Here is a 23296-nt window from a genome sequence, read left to right as displayed (position 1 = left end):
GGAGGCAGTGTGGCGGGCGGAGCCATCGCTCTCGCTTTGTCGTTACGCGAAACCGAGGTCGGTCTCGTAATCCGAAAGCGCGAGACCGAGCGTGACGTGATAGAGAACGGCACGCGGTATCGCGCTTTGCGCGCACGAGACCGGTGACGCCGCATGCGCGAGAGCGACGAGGCGTGGGGGAGCGTAGTGGGCCCGTGGTATCGCGCTTTCAGCGCGTGAGACCGGTGACGGTATCACTCTCCGCTTGAGCGAGAGCGATGGAGCCTCGTAGAGCACAGTGGGCCCATGGTGTCGTGCCTTGTGCGCGCGAGACCGCTGTCGGTCTCCCTCTCCGCATGTGCAAGAGCGATGCAGTGCGGCAAAGGTGCGCTGTCACGCTTTGCGCGCGCGAGACCAATGTACAGAGCGCAGGAAAAGAGCGCAGACCGACGCCACCGACACCTTTATTTTCCATCTCTCTTTTTCTTTTTGCTTTTTGCATGGGTTCTGATAGCCATCTCCCTTTCCTTTCTGGAAATGGGCGGAATACCTCTGTGCACTCTCTTATCATTTTACTATTTTGTAGTCACATCATGTCGGCCACATGTGTTTAGCTCGTAACCGCTCTATTCGTTCGAATCCAATGTGCTCAATGCATAAAATGAGAGGAGAGGAGATGGTCCTCACAGAGGAAGACAGAAAAGAAGACAGAAAAGGGAGTGAACTGAGGAGGAGAGGAAGAGCAAGAAAAGAGAGGAGACAGTGGAGAGAAGAAATAAATGATACGTTTTTTCTATTAGCAAAAATTTGTACGGGGAGGATTTAGAAAATATCAGTTCACTTAGTTTATATTAGTGTTAGTTAATATTCATTTTTAATTATGTCAGAGAAAATTTGAGCTATATATTAGTTTGTACATTATGATTTTTTTTGTTAACTAATAATTTTCCGTACGACAGTTAACACAAATAATACTCTCACTAATTAAATTAATAGTGCAGTTTTGATGTTACTCGTGCGGTTTAAATTGGATAATACTTTTATTGTGTACTACTGTGACTTAAATTACACACTAATTTCATTTCACAAAGATGCAATCATACGCGCCTAAAATGGTCTCCTCTCTTTCCAATCACGGGACATTTCACGTAGAGGCAATCATCTACATTTAACGGTGAAGATTCCGACGCACCGAAAGTGGCGTCATCTCTTTCTAATTATTAAAGAAAATAGTGAAGCAACCAGTGCCGCCAAAAGTGACGGTATCCTTTTGTAATTATTAACTTTAACAGTGAAGCAGGCTAACGCTTCGAAAGTGCCGTCATCTCTGTGTAATTATTAATTGAATAGTGAAGCAGTCCGACGCGCCTTCTTCTCTTTCTAATCATTCACAATTCCTGTGTACAACCCATTAATAATTCAGACTATGCGCAGCTTCTTCCTATCCCCTATAAATAGCAACCAAACCTAGCACACAACTACATCTCTTCTTCATAAACGTTCTGCTGGTTCCAACTGCGTGTTGTATATTCTTAGGCCCGATCTTGTGGCAGGAGCTGAGTAGCTGGTGAACTCGCTTTATGTTGTTCATTCACTCGCTACACGGTTCCTGTCCCAAGATCGAGTCTGTGAATATGCAAATGTGATTTTTTTTAATAGATTCTTACACCCACTCTTTTTTTAAGTTCCAACATCCGTTTGTGAATATGACCTACTACTGCAAATTCATAAACTCGGTGTTGCATATTCATAGGCCCGGTCTTGTGGTAAGAACTGTGTAGTTCGTTAACTCGCTACACGGTTCTTGCCACAAGACCGAGTTTGTGAATATGCAAAGGTGATTTTCTCTGTGAATAATATGATATATTCTAAATTCATATTCTTCGTGAACTTTGCAAATTTGCTCCCGAATGATCTCTCTACTCATATATATATATATATATATATATATATATATATATATATATATATATATATAATAAATATATATTCAATTTCTATTTTTCTATAGCTAATATGTTGTTTCTTTCCTCTCTCTTTCTGTAACTGATATCATTATTTTGCAAATTCTAAGATATTTATTTTTCTTCTCGTAGCCGCGTACACAATCTTTTCCTATTTTCAATATATACATATTTCTCAAGTTTATTAATGTATATATGTTGCACACATAGTAAAAAATATGAAAAAAAAAGTTTATACTTTCTACATAGCAACGGCTTAATATATCACACATGAAATATTAACGATTTGCATCGGGTATTCGCATCAAATGTAAACGCATTTAGAGGATCGCTCTCGCGCTCCGGGTGCGCATTTAGGGTCTCTCTCTTTCAAAGAAGCCGTCGCTGTCGCCTCCTACGCGATTAGTAGCCGATTAGCAGGTGGGCCACGACGCAACGGTATCGTCCTAGGAGAGAGCGATACCGCGCGCGCTCTCGCTCGCGCATAGCTTGAGACCGCTCCGGGCCTGCTTCGGGCCCCACGTGCGTCAGACGAGCCACGCCGCTACGGTCTTGCGTAAGTAGACCGTAATACCACACGCGCTCCCGCTCACTCAAAGCACGAGACTGCTTCGTGCCCCACGTGCGTCAGACAACGTCGGACAACCCGCGCTATCGCTTTACGAAAGTGCGGGACCGCCTCGCTCTTGCGATTTTCAAATGCAACACCGATGCATTAGCACTCCCGCGATTTCAATTAGCGATAGCGCTGCGGCTTTCGCATGTAGATTAAGTGATATCGCTCTCTTGCGACATCAAAGTGCGATACGGCCCCTAATCAACCTATTCTTGCAATTTTGATCAAAAACACGTATATTTTCAAAAAAATTTCGAAAGGATAGCTGCTGATGAATTAGGCCCTGTTTAGTTTCCAAAACAAAATTTTTTACACTGTCACATCGAATATTTGGACACATGCATGGAGCATTTAATGTATGGAAAAGAAACAATTACACAGATTGCGTGTAAATTGCTAGACGAATCTTTTAAGCCTAATTGCACCATGATTTGACAATGGTGTTACAGTAAATATTTGCTAATGACGGATTAATTAGGCTTAATAAATTCATCTCTGCGAAATCTGTAATTTGTTTTGTTATTAGACTACGTTTAATACTTAAATGTGTGTCGGTATATCTGATGTGACAACCAAACCCAAAATTTTTTCCCAACTAAACAAGGCCTTAGCAGCGATATAATAGACGCTGACAACGAATCAGAAGATGTTGGAAGAAGCAAAGAAAGGCTCTGAAATTTTTACATGGAAAAAAGAGCAACCGCCCAAGAAGGATGGATCACGTAGCTTGTAAACCTGCCGATCCTGCTTCTTCACCATGACGACCCAATCGTCCTCACCATCATCCACCAGAGAGTAAGTGCGATGAACAATACGTGCTCTGCCCACCTTTCCCATGGAAGCAGCAGCAATGGACCGGAACTCGAAAGAAGCGAAGCTCCCCTTCCCCATGGCGCACAGAAGGTTGCCCGGAACAATGCGGCACTTGGAGTTGGATGCCACCACCACCCGCAACGCAACGATGGTCAGCTCCTTCTTCCCCGTGACGGCCGAGATCCCGACCACCATGCGGTACACCGTAACGTCGGCGGCGGCGGAGGCGACGGCGACGAAGCGGTGGTCGTCGTCGCTGCCGAGAGGCAAGGCCTGGCCGTCGAAAGGCAGGTTGCTGTCGTGCACCATCTCCCACTGCTCGGTGTCCATGTCGAAGGCGCAGGTGCCCTTGTCTTCTTGCTGCTGCTGCGGCTGCAGCTGCTGCACCGAGACCGACAGGAGGATGTGGGAGCCGACGAGGGCGTACGCCGCGACGCGCAACTTGGGCGGGTCGAGGAACTCCAGCGGGTTGAGGCGGCACGGGAAGAGCGGCGGCGATGGGAGTTCGCGCCACACGGTGTGGCTGAGGTCGTCGAGGACGAAGAACCATGGCTCGAAATCCAGCGGCCTCACGACGGCCGGGGTGCGGGAGAGAGCGTAGAGCGTGCCGCCGCCGACTACACCGCCGCCGTCGTCAGAGATCGAGATGAGGACGGGGTTCACCTTGGGGAAGATGAGTCGCGGGCCGCCGCGCTCCGTGGATGTCTCGGGGTCGTAGACGGTGGTCAACTCCACGCCGACGCCCACGGTGCGTGTCCCCACCGCGGCGAACGACATGCCGCGGCCGCGGCCGCGGCCGCTGCCGGTGTTAAGCAGGCGGCGGGCGGCGGCGCAGGCGGCGACCTCGATTACGGAGTGGGTGGTGGGCTCTTCCTCGACTCCGTGCGCCAACACCATGTACACCGGCGGCTGCTTCTCAGGTGAGGCCCCCTTGTTCTTCTTCTTGTTCCCTGGACGAACGCGGAGGAGACGAGGTACCGGCTCCGGCGCCGGCGTCGGCGTCGGCTCCGGCTCCGCGAGTTTCTTCCTCCTCTTCTTGTCCGGCGTCACCATCTTCTTCCCTCGACTGGATTCGGATTTACGTATCAAAGACGTGATGAAAGGAAACCCTATCCCAGTGGGGTTGCTTTCGTCGGCCGGAGGACAGCATGGGCCTAGCCGAGACTGGGCCAAATGTTACAACTCCACTACTTGAGACTGGGCCGCCAAGGCAGTGCAACATGCGTCTCACCTACTACTAAACTCCCCGTCGCAATCAGGATTTTTTTTTTCTTTTTGGAACGTTCGATTGCGAGTGCAACAGGCGAATGATAGCATTGCTGCGTTCTTTTTTCTGGTTTTTAAGCATGCTCACTTCTACAACTACTACAGAAACGAGGACGACATCCCTCCAAATTACAGGTATAGACCATAACTGTTCACGCATGAAAAAAAAAAGTTAACCCGAGAGATGGATCAAAGGCTTCTTAAGGACTGCATGTAAAAAAACTAATTTTGCATGCGGGCAAGTAGGAAATAGATTTTTTTTCTGCACCTTTTTTCTCTTCCTCCTTCTCTCCACCGCACCGTCTACTCTTCTCCAGAACCAGGGCTATCCTATTAAATTTGAGGCCCCAGTGCAAAGTCGTGCAGTAGTAAAGAAGAATAAAAACTTAATTGATGATATAATACAACAATAATTTATACTCTATAATACATTTCATAGCAATGTAAAATGGTCTAAAATAATATACATGTGCATAGTATATTTCCTATTCCAATTTGTTGAAGACATGTCTTCAAAATTAAAATACAGGATGTATCTATGTAAGGATAAAAATTGATTTAGTGTATATAGTAGATGAGCCTAAAAACCTAATAATCCATACATGATACACTAAAATTAGAGAATAGGGATTAGTGGATTACATTACCTGATTGCTGATTAGAGTAGACGATCAGGCCGTCAGGCGTTGCAGCCGACAAGGACTCCGGCAGGCAGGCCGGCCAATGATGGGTCACAGCCAGCACCAGTTTCTCAGTTCTAGGTAGCGACGGCGACACGGCATCAGGACTTAGCGATGACATCGCGGCAGTGCGCCAGATGCGAACGGAGAAAGAGTCAGGGAGGCGAGGCGTTGTTTCGTTTTCTAAGCGATGCCGCGATCAAGAGGCGGAGGCCCATCGTGCCATGCCACAATCAAAGGCGAAACGTGGGATGCTAATTGGCGTGGGCGCGCCACTAACGGAACTGATGAGCACGCCAGCCTACCCTTCTGCCTTTCCACCACGCTATTTCTTGTTTTTTCGTTATCTTTTTCGCTTTATCTTTTTTTCTTCCTTACCCCTCGCGTGTTTATCCTTTTTTTCGTGTTTTTTTTCCGATTTTTTTATTGGTAGCACACATGTTTTCAAAAATATTTGAGTTAAAAGTTTTTAAATATTAACTTAAAAGTTTTTCAATATAAAAGACGTTTCAAATCTAGAGTTGAAAGTTTTTAAATTTTGAGTTGAAAGTTTTTAAGTCTGGATTGAAGGTTTTCGAATCTGGGTTGAAAGTTTCAAATTTTGGGTTGAAAGTTTTCAAATCTGGGTTGAAAGTCTTAAATTTGAGTTAAACGTTTTTCAAATTTGAGATTAAAAGTTGAAAGTTTTCAAATTTTGTCTAAAAAAACTCAAATTTCGAGTTGAAAGTTTTCAAGTATGGGTTAAAAAGTTTTCAAAATTTAACTTCACGTATAGTTTTCTTTTCAATCTATTAGTAAAAGAAGAACATTAAATAAAAAATATTATCTTTATTATCATCATTATCTAAAACTAATCAAATTAAATTAGTTACGTTGTTAATGCATAAACATCTCCGGGAAGAAAAGAAAGTGCGGGAAAAAAGAAAATACTAACCGCGTGCGTGCCAATTTGATTCACCGGCGCGTATTTAATGCTTATCATTATTGGAAGCTAATTACGTGAAGCTAGCGCTAATCACACCATCCTAATTGGATTAGCCCATTAGTTACCGATAAATCACCACTTGCATCAGTGCGTGCATGCCCTGGTGACCATCTCGGCATCTCGCGCGTCTGCGCCAATTAGCAAAACCGAGGCGAAACGACGTAAATAAAACATGAAAAAAATAACAGATTTTTAGGGCTAATTGGGCTATATCTATATATATATATATATAGTGTTGGAGTTTTGGGCCTAGGGGCCCCTGAAAATTGGGGCCTTGTGCGGGCGCGCGGGCCGCACAGCCCCAGGGACAAGCCTGTCCAGAACCATCGTTCGCCGCTTCCCCTTCCTCCTCTCCTCATCTCTTCCTTTTCCCTCTCTCACCCCCTCGCTCATCTCCTCCCTTCCTCTCTCACGGTGGTGGTCGGCTCATAGGGTGGCAGAGGTGGCGGTCAACGGGCACTGCAAATCTGGCAACGACTCTCCCCGGGAAGGGCGGATCCGCCACCGGCGGGCTCAGAAGGGCGGATCCACCCTCACATGCAGCGGGTGCAAGCGGTGATCTCAGGAGTGGCCAACGACCTCTTTCCTCCATGACGGTGAACCCGGCAGCTGTGGACCTGGCAATGGGGAGCTCGTCGGCAGCAGATCTGGCGCTGGGGAGCTCGACGACGGCGAACCCGGCGGGCTCTCCCCCTCGTGCGCACGTGGATCTGGCGGTGGGGAGGGTGTTGGCGACAGCGAGGGCGTCCGCTCTTACCTCCTCAAGGCCATCAAGTACAAAAACTAAACCGGTGTGCTCCTCTCTTCGGCGTCTTTGGCTTCGAGCCGCCAACCGGGACTTCGCCTACCGCATGATGCTAGCTGTGTTGTTCCTCTGCAGCGACAGCGACACCCCTGTGAAACATGGATGTGGGAACTAGAGGCCAGCGCGAGGGGTGCCAAGGCTGGGGAGACGGATTAAGGATGGCAGCAATGGCCGCTGAGCACTGGAGCTGCTCGCTATTGTAGCCTACCCATATTGTCATGAAAATAAGACTATCACAAACCGCAGCCACGCCTCCCGTTGTACCTGGCCTCCCCGCGGTGCATGCCGTCATTGCCTACACACTGCCGCCGATGTTTGTCGTTCTACCAATGCCAAGGGTCGTCTCTCCGCTTTAGATTGATTAGACATCTATGATTAATTTGACGATTGGATTGAAGATGAATCACGAATTACTAAAATACCCTTTTAAATTTGGTGGCAAATTCCAAACGTGCCCTCGTTCATAAGTATAGTATATTGTACCGTAAAAGTTCCCTTTCTTTATTGCTCATTTTTGTTTGTTCACTATGTAACTCTCTACCATAAGCATCTTTCAACGTTAATTGAAGCTAAGAACATAAAGTGTCAGAGGCTTAGAGCTGGTAGGTGCGTGCTCGACTTAATCAATAGTATTGCCTATTTTCTGCTAGCTCAGCATTTGCTGTCCTAGATTTGGGACTCCTAATTAGCAATACGTTGTACCGGTTGATCAACCAGCTATTCTATGTTGAAGAGCGTGAAAGCATCTACCACTTGTGTTAGGTCAGAAGATTCTCCTCCCTTGAGGATACCCCTCAAGATGATCTTATGCTTAATTCGGCAAAGGAATGGAATTTGACTTCCATTCGTAACTATTTCTTTATTGCATAGGCACAAGAGCGTGCCAGTTTCTATTATTAAAAGGAAGAAGAATCACTCTCCTTTCGATGTTAAAGACAAGAGTTGATTAAATTAAATTTCTAAAGTTAAATACGTTTATGATATTACTTCCTCTGTTTCACGATGTAAGACTTTCTAGTATTGCTCATATCCATATAGATATTAATGAATCTAAACACATATATATGTCTAGATTTATTAGCATCTAATATAAATGTGGGCAACGCTAGGTATTAAATCTACCTGTACCATCTCTTTATCTAAAACATTTGTGAAATTATTTATGATCAACGTTTCAAAAGTCTAATCGAATAATACAATTAAACATCAAATATTTATGATGGATACATGTACGTACAATTCGTTCCAACCAACAGAGGGTTGTCATGTGCCCGGCGGTTAGAACAGTGGTGGGATTATGTTGTGATGGTTAGCCGGTCAACTAAAGAAGGCAGCAACATCATCAGTCATTATTCGTGGCATGGAAAATTACTCCATCTAGCTCGCAGATAAGTGAAGTGTTTTTTAATGTCTGCAGTCAATATGTTTAAATCTTGCCCATTCATATTTTTTGTCATATCTCAAATCATTTTTTTTAAAACTGTCGTGGCCAGATTTATCTTCAAAATTAGTTTCAAATAATATTATAACTTTGCTATATTTTCATATGCTTTATACTCCTACTTCTTAACAATGAAACTAGTGTTTTGGTGATCAGTTGCTCCGTCCATACTCCATAGTATCACTTATTCACGACAGGAGGTAGTGTATCCTATCTTACTAAAAGGTTACAACCCATTAAATTCTAAAACTCAACATACAAAAGATGTTACATCATTATGTACTAACAATTATTACACTTAAACATTATGCATGCTATATTATCTATATTTTGTAATTTATTAAATTTTGGAGTTTTAAAATAGAAGCATGTTAAATTATCATCGCACATAATTCACATAATATTTCAATATATCTCTCCATTATTTTTTAAATATACTATATACCTATATAGTTCATCCTCGGTTAATATTATTTTTCTCTCCTCTTATCAAGCCATATCATCTTAATTTTTTTAACCCGTAGATGATTAATCTATACTCCATATTATCTATTTCTTTTTTTCTTTCATAAAACCACACCGACTTACATAAATTTATGTTGTTTAGCTATTTTATACATTATTTTTACTTATCGGATTTGCTATAAAACTTCCAAAAGTTTTTGCCCCCAAAACTTTTAGATAAATGACCATCCGATCGCCTCGACATTTGTGCATGAAGGGAAAAAAATTGCTAGAAATAAATTTTCACACATGTCACGCGTAAGATTTTAGTGCTAGCTAACCAGGGCATGGTTGAATGCAAGTTTATTATATCGTAGTTACATTGTAGTTACAGTGCAGTAGTTACGCTTCAAATATAGTATAGTTACACTTACATCGAAAGTTTTTTACTAAAAAAACTTGTGGCAGTTTTTTGATACTACCTTTAATTATTTTTATCATTCTAAATTCCCGCAGTAACGCGCGGGGTTTTACCTAGTATGCTAAGTAATGCTAGATGTAGAACCATTAAGATTTGTCAAATTGATCCTCGTGGGTTGTGGCCAAAATGTTTTATGATGACATGGTCAACGAGAGAAAGTTTGCCAGCAGTTTCTTTCATGGATTGTTTTAAGAGAGAGACAGAGAGAACATGCATGGGCATCACCAGCAATAATTTTAAGATTTTCAACGGTTCTTTTTTTTTTGGATACGGATCGACGTACAATACTCTTCACGTAGGAAAGTACGTGAACGTACCAAATTAGCTGTCATTCAAAGAAAAAAAATTAAGACAATTAATTAGCTAGTATCTTATCTTATATAACTGGAGGGTTGATCTGCTAGCTACTGACAGTCAAACGCAGTGCCAAGATCATTGACAAGCATAGATCAAGAAAGAGCAGAGACAGAGAGGGATTGATCGAGGCATGGCCGTGAACATTTCGACTGGGGTGATGAACTCACTCCTGGTGAAGCTGGAAGAGGTGTGTCGATACGACTTGAAAGAGATCCAATTTTCTACCGAATTTGATTTCAAGAACAATATATGGCACTTGAAAGAGGAATTGAGCTGCATGAATGCTCTACTACAGAAGCTGCCTAACATGGAGGCTCTGAATATTCAGAAGAGGGAGCTGAGGAACAAGGTACGTGAGCTAGCCTACTTTGTTGAGGACAGAATTGACAGGTTCATGCACAGTTTTGGCACTGTAGCTGACAAGGCCACCTTGCTCACTGACACGATGGATCTGATGCTCCCTATCTTGTTTGAAAAAATTCACGAAATCAAGGATTATGTTGTCGAGGAAGTCAGAAGAGTAGAGAGTATATACAATCTCGACGAGTCTATTAGCTCTAACCCGAGGCAGATAGAAATCGATGATATTTCACCTGTCCTGTGTGGAAAGGCAAATAGGCTCGTCGGTATCAATGTCCCATGTGAGGTGATTACACAGTTGTTAATGGAGGATATGGAAGGAGAGTCAGTACAGCATCCTAAGGTGGTCTCTATTGTGGGATTTGGGGGTCTTGGTAAAACAACGTTGGCCAGCCAGGTCTACAAGAAAATTCATAGCAGATTTGAGTGCGCGGTGTTTGTGTTTGCATCACGAAACCGTAGCACGTCAATGATTTTAAATGACATTCTTTCGCAACTCAGATATGACGGATCGGCCGATGGCATAAAAAGTCTCATCAATGCAACCAGAGAAAAACTCTCTTGCAAGAGGTATGAGAGCATATGCTTCTATGGTTCTATTTCGTTGTGTCAATAAAACTATATATCCCAATAGGCAATGGATGGATCACAGTAACTTGGTGTACCATCAAAAAGTCTGTGTAGTAAACAGTTTGGTATAATATTTCATAGTACTTTGGAATATATTTCCTAGTTAGTTGTTTAAAGAGAATTATATTCCTTGACACTCAGTTCAGTACCATTCAATTATTTGCATTTAGTTACTCTCTATTCCTTATATACAATCCATAAATCAATTTCCTAGACATGTTAATGGACCATATCAGCAGATATGCTTCTGAAAAAAAAAGGGCCATAATGGCCTTATGGACAAAGATGCCTCTTGTAGTTCCCAACATTATATGACAAAAGCTTGTGCAAAATGTTCCAATGTTTTTCTTCAAGTTTCAGTTGTTTTGGTAAATATATATTCTTCTGCAAACTATGAAAGAGGAACCACATATACAAAAAAAAAACACACAAATATTTTGTTACAGCAAAAGACATATGCGAGATCTTAATATATTTCCTAGGTAACTACATAAATAGTTTCATAGTTCTTTTAAAAAAATTATAGTGGAACCAGTTCGTTGCCAGCCCCATCTTATTTGGAATTATTGTAAGAATTGCCAAGTCCAATGGCCTGGGATTTAAATAGTTGAGAAACTCACCAGAATATCAATTCAACTTTACTTTTTTTTTTAAAAAAAAAAGCCAATACAACAGTCCTATATAAAAACAGGTAAAAGAGAGCGACCATGGGGTAATCTATCTCAAATTGCCATACACAAAACTCTTCCATATAAAACCATATGTATTATATATTATGTATACGGATCTTGTAGAGAATATCTCCCATTTGTGCCGTGAGGCAAAGATAATTCATCCCTGTCAAAGTTTAATTTTACATTCTCCAGTATTGAACATATAACTCAACATGCATGATCCTGCTCATTCTCAGTGAAGTTTCTTTGGAAGGCCTCCTGTAAAACAATATCTTTAACTGATCGCTTTTGTTGATTGCTAATAATATATAGCTTAGGATATTCTACTCACAAAAAGGAACTTTCATAACCCAAACTTCCTCGCAAAACTTGTCCATTCCCCATTTGTTTAATACTTTCTTTTCACAATACTCCTACACCACCTTTTACTTTTATGAAAGCTCTTCAAGAATTGTTATCCTTTTTATTCAGAACTTTGAAAAAAGTCCACCCCTTAATTTGCATCTATTTGTTTATCAACAAATCTACACACAAGTCAGAAGAATTATTTTTTAGTTCCACAATCCACAAAATCAGCCGATGGCCAATTCTTGAATGAGAGGATAGTTGGTCCTAGGGAATATATCTTCTTTTCTTTTTAACATGCTGTGATGGGAGATGATAATTTTATTCCCGGTAAAAGAACAAATTCTATGCAAAGATTACATGAAGAACCATCAAATAACTGAATAACTAATTTTGCCTTTTTATCAAACACCACAACAGATTTTAACCAATGTTTTCTAGCAACTGCTATGAAAAAAAAAGAATTATATGAAGAATATCATAATAGTCACACTAGCACAAACTTACTACTTGATGAGTGATTTCATCTTCAATGTAAATTATGTTGAGTATAACATTGAACTAGGTTTAAAATTGCAAAAATAACGACAGTAATAGCATGCAGCAGCAGCAACAACAATTGAATAGTTCTTTAAGGTTCTTATAGAGGTACATTATACTTGTGAGATATTTATGGTACGTACTTGATAAAGCTACTGGGTGGTACCATATTTTTCTATGTGAAATTTGATACTTCATAAGTACCAAATTATACCACAAATAAACTACAAATTTAATTTTGTACCTCCTAATACTGTTGAACATAAGTACTATAAAAAGACTATAGTTTGCAAGATCTGTACTGTTGCAGACAAGAACAATATTAGTATTGCTAAAACAATGAGTAAGTAGGTTTGGACTTTGAACTAGGTACTATATCAACAAGGACTACAGAAGGTCCTTTAGATAATACTGTTGGATTTGAGTGTGAGCCACTTTGTTTCTTGATGAATAATGAATTTCTTGTCACAAAATATTTCTAAAATAAAAATAAATGGATAAATTTATTCTTGCAACAAACTGATAATCATCATGTGTAATTCTTGCTGATAATAATCAAAATGCCTCACTAAATAAATGTTCTGAAAACTTAATGTCTAAGGTTTAATACTAAATTATCTTGATTTATTACACTATCAGCATGTTACTGGTAGTTTCTAATTTTGTTTTAGGGCATTCTTTTGAAACCTATAAATCTTGTTGTTTTCAGTAATACTAGCCACCTAGTCGCACTTCGCGCGACTCTGAGCTTCGCATAACCTGTCTGTATTAGTGGGAAATATAAGCATTTCTAGTTTGTTTAGTAAAGTTTAAGATTAATGGAAAGTGTTCTCTTTCAATCATCTTATTGTCAAAGTTAAAATTTTGAATTGCTTAGTTTCCCTGGTTAACTAAAAGTGCTTGGATTTTCACGCATTAGAATCAATGTCTAGAAATGTTTATATTTGTATATAAAATTTGAATACTAAAAATATTTATTTTCTAGGAATGGAGGGAGTAGTTACCTTTAGACCCTTTTTAGTGATTATTATGAAGAGGGGTAAAATTTAATGGAGGAAGGTTGTAAGGTTGAAATTAGAAAGTATGCGAAGAAATTAAATAGGATATGCTTGTGGTTGGTTGAGATGAGAGAGTGGGCATAGAAGTAGCTGCATTTTACGATAAATTTTGATTGTAAAAGATAAGTATATTTAATATAATACGAAGGAGCAATAACATTAAGTTGTTATAACGATTTCGTGTACACGTGTTTATTCATAGTGACTAGTGTGCTCATGTGTATATGAGCTCGTGTGTTTGTATTATGTTTTTTAAAAAATGGTACTTCATGGTGTATGCCAATTAGGTGCCATGTCAAATTTGGTGTAGTGTGTTCCAATATAAACCAAAATTATATTAGAGTATTTTTTTTAAAAGAGAAATTATATTAGAGTATTTGTATATGCATATAAACTGTGAATTGAGAATATTTGAAAATTACATATAGGCATATATACATATTTAGGACATTCCATCCACATGTGACCACAGAATGTCTGGGAAATTAAAGAATGTGATCTCATGCTAAATTTATCACAATTCCCTTATTAAGGATAATCATGGCGGCCAATAAATTCAGAACGAATGTACGGCTGAGCTAGCTTCATTTACCTTTTTTTTCTTTATTTGATAAGAAGTTTAATGTTTGTACTATGTAAAAAAAAATCTAGGTACATGAGTTATCTACTTGTTGAGACCTTTCATCTGGAAGCCTCTTGATTGGCCTGATGGTTTTCCACTCACATATAAGCCTCTTAATTGGTCCAACATAAATTACCTATATAGATGATCGAACGGTGTGTTCTTTTACAAGATCCATCCAACGGTCCATGTTATTTAGATTACGTGTCTCATCCTCCTTGCAGAAAGCTTGTTGCTTTCACCTAGTAAGATGTTAAATAACAATATCACCTTGACCAGTTGACCATACTGCTGAATATGCTCAACTCTCATAACCGAGAACCATTTGCAATGGGCGTTACGAATCTGTACTAATATTTTCTGTCGCAGCGCATGTTCTATACCCTTGCTGCATTCAGTCGCCGTTTCTATCTGCATGTAGACTTGATAGAAATTTTAACAGTGTATTATCTGGACAATATAATGCCCAGGATTGGTGTAGATATAGATATACTAATGAGTCTGAAGGCCAGAAGTTAACTATATGGTTTATAACCAAAAATAGCTCGATATGGTTTTCTATAGATATCTATGGTTTTCCGCTATTGATTATTGCTATGTTTTTTCTCAGGTTCCTAGTTGTAATTGATGACATAGCAAGCATAGAAACATGGAACAGTATTAGTGGTGCATTTGTCGAAACGTGGAACAGCGGAAGCAGAATTATTACAACTACACGAAGAAAGGATGTAGCTAATGCCTGCTGCTCTAGCTTCCATGGCATTGTCTATAAGATGAAACCACTAGGTTGGACGGACTCCAGAAGCTTATTTTTCAGAAGAATATATGGGTCAGATAACTACAGCCCTGAACTTGAAGAACTCATAATTGCTATTGATATTTTAAAGAAATGTGGAGGAGTTCCATTGGCTGTAGTTGTCATAGCTAGTCTTTTGGCTAGTCAAGAAGAAGTTAACAAACTGGATAATTGGTTGAAGATAAAATACTCTATGGGGTTTGAACTGGAAAGAAATCCTAACTCTAAATGGATGAAGCATATCCTTAAACTTAGCTACAATAATTTATCTTCGGATCTGAAGACGTGCTTTCTATATCTTCATATGTATCCTGAAAACTATGACATCATGAAGAAAGACTCGATGAGACAATGGATAGCAGAAGGATTTATTACCCAAAAAGATAACCGAGACTTAGAAGATATTGCTGAGAGCTACTTCAGTGACCTCATAAATAGAAGCCTGATAAAGCCAGCTCAGTTTAAGCATGGTGAGGTTGTCTCCTGTCGTGTTGTGCACAATTTGTTTCTTGATCTTATTGTTGAGAAGTCCACGGAGGAAAACTTTGTGACTGTAATTAGGACTGATCAAGATTGCTTAAGACGACATAATTTTTTGATTCGCCGACTCAGCTACCAATCAAACCGTGGTAACTTGATCCAAGCAAGTGAGTCTTTACATCAAGTCCGATCCGTCATTTATTTTGGGGATCGGCTGCATCAGCGTGGTGAAAGCTTGCCTCGTCTTCAGATGTTTGAAGCCTTGAGGGTTCTACATCTGAGAATGGAAGGTTATTTTCCATTCCGTGCAACGTATGATTTGTCTCCTGTATGTAACCTTTTCCAACTAAGGTATCTGAAATTGGAAGGTAATCGTTTCCAGTTTCCTGATACAAGTGGGGAACTGCGATATTTGCAAGTGGTTGACATAAAATGCAGCGGTGATCTCGTACTCATCGGTGGGTTTCTGAGTGATGCTTGTTTACCATCATTGCGGCATCTGAGAACTCCATGGAATGCAGAGCTCGGCAGGGGGATTAACAGGCTGACCTCTATACGTACACTTGAAGAAATTAACTTCTGCAATTGTTCTGTTGAAAACATCCGACATCTTGGGATGCTGACCAATCTAAGGACGCTTGGTGTCATCTACAATCGCCGTCGAGGCAACGATGAAGATGACCAGACAGATATGGTAAAGTTTGCTGCTCTTGCCACTTCCCTTAGGGAACTGGGCAGCTGCAACGTCCGCTGTCTAGATTTCAATGTTGCTCTAATGGAGCACAGACAACCACCCATTGGCTTCTTGTATAGCTGGTTTCCTCCTCCGCAATTCCTTCAGAAGTTTCACCCTCACATGATATTCTTCTTCAGGGTTCCATACTGGATACAATAGGTTGAGACTTTAACTAGTTTACGTCTCATTGTTGACAAACTCGAGGGCGATGATATGCGTGTTCTCACAAGGTTACCCTGCCTCGCTTACCTTGACTTGCAAGCGATCGAGGTTCCTGGCATGGAGATTATTATAGACAGTGTATCATTTTCAGCTCTCAAAGAACTAAAGTTGATCTATAAATCTTCCAGTTTGTCGATCGAGCCAGGAGCAATGCCAAAGCTTAGAATTATGCATCTCATTGTTTTTGGCCATGCAGAGCAAGATACCAGGTCTCTAGTTGGCATTCAGCACCTTCACAACCTCGAAGACGTCATAATCACATATGATTACAATAATGTGATGGTTGCATTTAGGGAAGCCCTCGATAGGCATCCGAGGGTTGGTTCCATCCAAGTATATATAGGCGCATCTCCAAAGGCTTCCCAATCCCATTCCTGAGTGAATTTCGACTATCTGTTGGATATGCTTAAGGTTAGGGAAACTACCTCCTGCAACAACGGTGGTAGTGTGGCACATATAGGTAATTAAGAACAAAGGGCTGCTTCTACTGTTGTACTGGAAATGCTAGAGAGCCAAGGAGAATGGTAGTAGAAAGAAGGCACACATATGAAAGTGCATATGACTATTGTGTTAACAGATATTTTTGTCTTTTCCTTTTTTATTCCCTCAAGTGTTTTAATTGTTAAACTTGTTATCTCTCTATATTCATAACTGGCCGCACTCCATCTTATCTTTCCCGATTCTATTTACTTAAGTCAATTGAGTGGAGAAGGGAGGTCTTGTGACTATATGTGCCTTAACCTTGCTAATTAATTAATCCTCGTGTTTGCGTCAATAGTTCCCTCGATAATATATATCTTTACTTATTATAAAAGTTTAAGGTGTTTTTATCTACAAATTTCATACGTTACTGCTGATAGCTCACGATCTTTTCTCGACTCCGTTCCTAGCAAACAAAAGCAATAGCACGATTTTTTTTTCTGTCCGACTCAGTTTTCAGTCGTCATTTTTTTTATCCGTCCGATCATTTTTTTACGCGTTTTTTGTGGGCCTGGTTTTTTTCTTTCTCCGCATGTCATTTTTTTCATCTGATTTTTTTAGTGGGTCGCGGTTTTTTTTGGTTCCGTTTTTTTTTCAATCTCCTCCATCCGATCCGCACGATTAGAGATGTTTCCGTCGTGCAAGGGCGAAAAAAAAAGGAAAGTCCGACGTGGAGAAAAAAGTCCGTAAAAAAAGCCCGTAAAAAGGGCGATAAAGAAACAAAAAGTACCCGTAAAGAACGGCAAAAAAAAAAGAAATCTGATTCTTGCGTCATTTTTTTTCCGTTGTTTCCTTTTCTTCGTTAGTCTATTTCTTTTGCTGTTTTTTTTCCGTGAAAACGCTTGTCCCCGGGCGACCGGCGCGGGTGAGCCCAATCGGGTGCTCCCCCCACGCGCTCTCCTCCCCACATGCTACTGTTGGTTCCACTCACTTCTCTCTTCTTTTTCCACAAAAGATGTTTCACCTAGTGTACTTATAATGTTTTACTATTTATTGATCTAGTGTTGCAGTGAATTAAAATACTCTTTTACAACAAAAAAAATCCACATATTTTGGAAACTCTCTATTAAGGAAATTTGGTTTATTTTTTGTTCCACCAAAAATGTTTCACCTAGTGTACTCACAATGTTTCACTATGGATAGATCTAATGTTGCAGTGAACGAAACATTCCATTGCAAAAAAAAAAACCCACATATTTTAGAAACCCCCTATTAAGGGAATTTGGTTTATTTTTTGTTCCACCGAAAAATGTTTCACCTAGTGTACACATAATGTTTCACTATGTATAGATCTAATGTTACAGTGAACTGAAACATTCTTTCGCTATTTGCTGAAACATTGTTTTTATATAAGGTGAAACAACACCCGATTTAAACGAGTGAAACATTTTCGCTCTACTTAGTGAAACAATTCCGATATACCTGGTGGAACATCATGCAACATTTAAAAATAATTCAATAATAAGCTAATTTTTTTTCACCGGAATATATCCATGTGTGGTCTTGTTTTGAAAATTTAATTGCAACGAATTTAATGGTGCAATGGGATCATGATTTGGATATGTAATTTAGGAGAAAAATCATTTTAAATTAGTGTTGCACGTAAATCGGACGCAGACGTCCGTCATGCTGACGTCAGCGCCCGATTTCCCCGGCGCCGGATCGGCCGCCCGATAGGTAGGCGCGTCCTTTTTTCCGTCCTTTTTTTCCCGCCTTTTTTTCATCCGCCTTTTTTTTCCATCTGCTGGTTTTTTAATTTATTTTCCGGTTTTTTCACCTTTTTTTTCACTATTATTGTATTATTTCGCATGCGGTAAAGGATTTGTTTTTTATCTGCCATATTTTTTCGTTGCTCGGCCGAACCCTAGCATCGCCGCCTCATCCATCTGTCTCCCCATGCGTTCCCTCTTCCTGTCTTCCAAGCATAGTCGATCTATCCCCCATGCGTTCCATCTTCCAATTGATTGCAAAAATCGATCCCCCACTACTCCCTTGTATTCACAGAATTTAATCTCCATTTAAAAGTCACCATTCTTATCCCGAGTGAGGAGATAAAGTGTATCAAAAACCATTAACTAATTTTAAAAGATCGAGAAAAATTCGACTGGATTTGATGGGGAGGATCGGTTTTGGCATTGCACAGACACGAGACCCTTAACCAATATTGAAAGATCGAGAAAGATTCGACCTGATTTGATGACCAGGAAGATTCGACCGGATTTGATAGGGAGGACTGGTTTTGGCATTGTACGGACACAAGACCCTCCTCCGGGGATGGAAGACGGCAGTCCGCTATGCGAGTGGGACCGATGCTCCACTCATGGGTTGGGTCAAAGAGAGACAGACCAAGCAAAGGGAGGTAGCGGTCCAAAACAAAAGAGTAAAACGTATAGCGATCCAAAAATATTTTTACCCATTGCAACGCACGGGCATTTTTGCTAGTATACATATATATATACATATATATATATATACATATATATATATATATACATATATATATACACTAGCAAAAATGCCCGTGCGTTGCAACGGGCAAAAAAATTCTAATAATAATATACATTTTTCATGCATAATCATGTTAATGACAATGTTTCTATTTTAATGAGCGGCTTGTTTGTTTACAAACAGTATTTTTTTCTTGCGTGATTTTCTCAAACCATTTTTCAGAAATGGCACATTTCTTTTAAACAGTTTTTTCCTACCATGTTTTTTTTTGCTTTTTTTACTTATGAAGAAAACCATATTTTTCTCCTTTTTTTTTTGCTTTTCTTTTCTCGTGTGTTTTTTTTCTTGTTTTCTGGCACGTTTTTTTGCTTGTTTTTTTCGATGGTTCTTTTTTGCTTTTTTGCAATACAGGAGAATATATGACAAAATAAAGCCATGTAGTAGATGGCAAAAAATCGATGGATCCTATCCGACTGAAGCGTCCATCAATTTAGCTTTTTTCTGACAGTTTTTTCAGGGCGATTTTTTTAATAGACGGTGATTTTTTCTTGCACGGTTTTTAAAAACCATTTTTTTATAAATGGCGTGTTTTTTCGATAGTTTTTTCCTTGCGCGTCTTTTTATTTTTATCGACAATGGAAATAATTTTTCTCGCGCTTCTTTTTATTTTTTTATTGATGATAGAGAACATTTTTAGCGTGCTTTTGCGCTTTTTTTTTGACTTTTGCCTCACACGTTATTTTAACCGTTTTTATTTTCTCATGCATTTTCTCTTTTTAAATAGTTAGATTAGAGATAGAGAAGAGATATATACTGGTTAGAAATCAGATTTTGTTTCGCCGTTTCTATTTTTTTCTCTCTTGCATTTTTTATTTTATATGAACCAGCTTTTTATTTTTTGCGAACCAATTTTTCACCATTTTCTTAGGGAATCGAACGAATTTTTTAGATGTTTTTTTGCCTTTATAGGAATCAAACTTTTTTTCTGTTTTTAAAGGATTCGGATCTAGCGTTTTTTTTGTCACCACTTTTTTTTTTTTGCCTTTTATATGAATCAAATCTTTTTTCCGTCGGATCTACAGTTTTTTTCGCCAGTAAGGAAAAAAAAACTTTTGTTGTTATTTTTTTCTTTATTTTCTTTTTTGTGCGGCTTTTCTTTTTCTTTTATGCACCTTTCTGTCTTTGTTCTCTTTCTCTTTTATTATTTTTTTAACAAAAACGACATCAAGTAGCTTGTTGCAAGATTATAGGGACTTAGATGTAAATATAAAAATTACAGGGACTCAAAAATAAAAGTACAAATCCAAAAATTAAAATCATATAAAAATGGAATGCTCTCGACATATAGATTCCGTTTTTGCAAACAGATCTTCAATCCGGCACATCAATTTTTTTCACCAATCTAAGTCAGACTTTTTTTTTGGCTTTTATTTTTCTTTTTATGCACCTTTCTGCCTTTGTTCTCTCACTTTTATTATTTTTTAACAAAAAAGACCTCAAGTAGCTTATTGCAAGATTATAGGGACTCAGATGTAAATATAAAAATTGGACTCAAATATAAAAGTAAAAATCCAAAAATTAAAATCATATAAACATAGAATGCTCTCGACATGTAGATTCCGTTTTTGCAAACAGATCTTCAATCCGGCACATCAATTTTTTTTCACCAATCTGAGTAAGACTTTTTTTTTTGGTTTGTAAGAGTGAATCTGATATAGGAGTCGGACTTTTTTTTCACTTTTTTTTTCACTGTTACGGATATAGGAGTCGGACTTTTTTTTTTTGTTTTTTATCGGACAAACCTGGTTTTTTCGGTCCGGTTTTTTTGGTTTTTTTCGCCTTTTTTTTTCTGGATCGGACTTCTTTTTTCCGTTCCGGTTTTTTTAATTGGACAAACCTGGTTTTTTCTGCCCGGTTTTTTTACCCGGTTTTTTTTGGACGATGGAAGCACCTCGTATTTTTTAAGTAGTAGAGAAGAGAAGAGATAGAGATATATATATATGACCATTGGGCTCCCCAAATTCATCTCCTAATGTGACATGGTCCCGTAGCACGGTTAACCCTAGCCATCAACCGAGACATCCTCACCACGCGCCGGCAAGGTATGAACTGCAACCCCATCACATCCGTTGGCCTAATTGATTTGTGAAGCATCAAGCAGCAGAAGCAAATTTCATAGCTCGTCGTTGCCCACCCGTGCTCGCCCGTCGTGTGGACATTTTTTTTTCGGGGTTTTTTTTTTTCGGGGGGACATTGAGAGCTATGAATTTATCTAATTGCAAATTTCACATTTTCTATAAAATTTAGAAAATGGTTTTGATTATTCTAAATTTTTGTTTTCATATTTTCTATACTTCTTTAAAAAGAATCCACTTCCATTGCAAATTATCCATTGAACTTCTTAATATTAAGAAACAAACAAATCTAAATGGATAGTCACGTATAAGGTTCCTATAGAAAAAGAGTGTAACAAATAGTCAAAAAAAAAAGAGAAGCAGAGCAGACAGGTGGGAAAAAAGGACAAAAGAACACTGAAATAGGAGCAGACAGGGAGTATAACAAAAGAAAGCAGAAGCAGAATCTCTAGTTTCTTCCTTTCTTCTCACTCTATCTCCCCACAATGCATGGATGGGATATGGCCATCCATATTTTGTTAGATTCGACGATTCAATTTTTTTGTTTGATTTGTATGGATATGACGATCTAATTTCTTATTTGGTTGGAGGGATATAGCATGGATGGGAAAAGCAATAAGTTAGTAGGATCCATTTGTCATATATATATATATTTTATTAAAATATAATCATCCGAAATCTTATTTTAAAAATTTAATTGCAACAAACATAATGTTAGAACAAGCAGAAGAAAGGCTCTAAAATTTTTACATGGTAAAAACGGCAACCGCCCAAGAAGGATGGGCCAAATATGCGTGTCGATCACGTCGCTTGTAAACCTGCCGATCCAGCTTCTTCACCATGACGACCCAATCGCCCTCACCATCATCCGTAGTATTCTCCACCAAAGAGTAAGTGCGATGAACGATACGTGCTTTGCCCACCTTTCCCACGGAAGCAGCAGCAATGGATCAGAACTCGAAAGAAGCGAAGCTCCCCTTCCCCATGGCGCACAGAAGGTTGCCCGGAACAATGCGGCAATTGGATGCCACCACCACCCGCAGCTCAACGATGGTCAGCTCCTTCTTCCCCGTGACGGCCGAGATCCCCACCACCATGCGGTACACCGCAACGTCGGCGGCGGCGGCGACGAAGCGGTGGTCGTCGCTGCCGAGAGGCAAGGCCTGGCCGTCGAAAGGCAGGTTGGTGTCGTGCACCATCTCCCACTGCTCGGTGTCCATGTCGAAGGCGCATGTGCCCTTGTGATCTTGCTGCTGCTGCTGCGGCGGCTGCACCGACACCGAGAGGAGGATGTGTGAGCCGACGAGGGCGTACGCCGTTACGCGCACCTTGGGCGGGTCGAGGAACTCCAGCGGGTTGAGGCGGCACGGGAAGAGCGGCGGCGACGGCAGCTGGCGCCACACGGTGTGGCTGAGGTCGTCGAGGACGAAGAACCATGGCTCGAAATCCAGCTGCCTCACGACGGCCGGGGTGCGGGAGAGAGCGTAGAGCTTGCCGCCGCCACCGCCGCCGCCGCCGTCGTCCGAGATCGAGATGAGGACGGGGTTCAACTTGGGGAAGACGAGTCGCGGGCCGCCGCGCTCCGTGGAGGCCTCGGGGTCGTAGACGGTGGTCAACTCCACACCGACGCCCACGATGCGTGTCCCCACCGCGGCGAACGACATGCCGCGGCCGCGGCCGCTGCCGGTGTCTGTTGGTTGATTTTATCGGCTAATGCCGGTTAGTTAGGATATGGTTAAAATCCTACGGGTTTTTCTATCCTAATAAGATACAAACTAAGAGATAAATCTGTTTTGTGTGATCGGTACAAAATAGATTCGAATTTTAGATTGAGATAAACCCCCGAGCCCTACCAGTGTCGCTATATAAAGAAAGAGGAGGGAGGCTGTGTAATGACTCAACTCTCTCTAACCCTAAACCCTAAATAAATCGTCCGATC

General features: G+C 40.4%; 3 protein-coding genes across 4 annotated transcripts; 1 reads left to right on the top strand and 2 right to left on the bottom strand.

Moving 5' to 3' along the window:
- Positions 1 to 3062: 3062 nt before the first annotated feature.
- On the bottom strand, positions 3063 to 5609 carry LOC4352192 (uncharacterized). Of its 2 annotated transcripts, none has more exons than XM_015763875.3 (3): positions 5286 to 5609; positions 4907 to 4968; positions 3063 to 4786 (listed from the first exon to the last, which is right to left on the bottom strand). In XM_015763875.3, exon 3 carries the CDS (start codon positions 4423 to 4425, stop codon positions 3199 to 3201), a length of 1227 nt encoding a protein of 408 aa, XP_015619361.1. In that variant the 5' UTR covers positions 4426 to 4786; positions 4907 to 4968; positions 5286 to 5609; the 3' UTR covers positions 3063 to 3198. The 2 variants fall into 2 exon arrangements, with proteins under 2 accessions (XP_015619361.1, XP_066162114.1); XM_066306017.1 differs by having other exon boundaries at positions 4907 to 4963; positions 5286 to 5576.
- Positions 5610 to 9961: 4352 nt separating this feature from the next.
- LOC107279667 (disease resistance protein RGA5) lies at positions 9962 to 16236 on the top strand. The gene is made up of 4 exons (XM_015763754.1): positions 9962 to 10761; positions 14671 to 15409; positions 15719 to 16030; positions 16150 to 16236. The coding sequence occupies exons 1-4, from the start codon at positions 9962 to 9964 to the stop codon at positions 16234 to 16236; spliced, it is 1938 nt and encodes a 645-aa protein (XP_015619240.1).
- Positions 16237 to 22035: 5799 nt separating this feature from the next.
- LOC136354510 (uncharacterized) lies at positions 22036 to 23054 on the bottom strand. The gene has a single exon (XM_066306016.1). It carries the CDS (start codon positions 23019 to 23021, stop codon positions 22308 to 22310), a length of 714 nt encoding a protein of 237 aa, XP_066162113.1. The 5' UTR covers positions 23022 to 23054; the 3' UTR covers positions 22036 to 22307.
- Between the last annotated feature and the right edge of the window lie 242 nt (positions 23055 to 23296).

The sequence above is a fragment of the Oryza sativa genome, chromosome 12, assembly GCF_034140825.1.
Source record: "Oryza sativa Japonica Group chromosome 12, ASM3414082v1".
NCBI classification, from domain to species: domain Eukaryota; kingdom Viridiplantae; phylum Streptophyta; class Magnoliopsida; order Poales; family Poaceae; genus Oryza; species Oryza sativa.
This window is presented reverse-complemented; position numbering and strand designations above follow the sequence as displayed.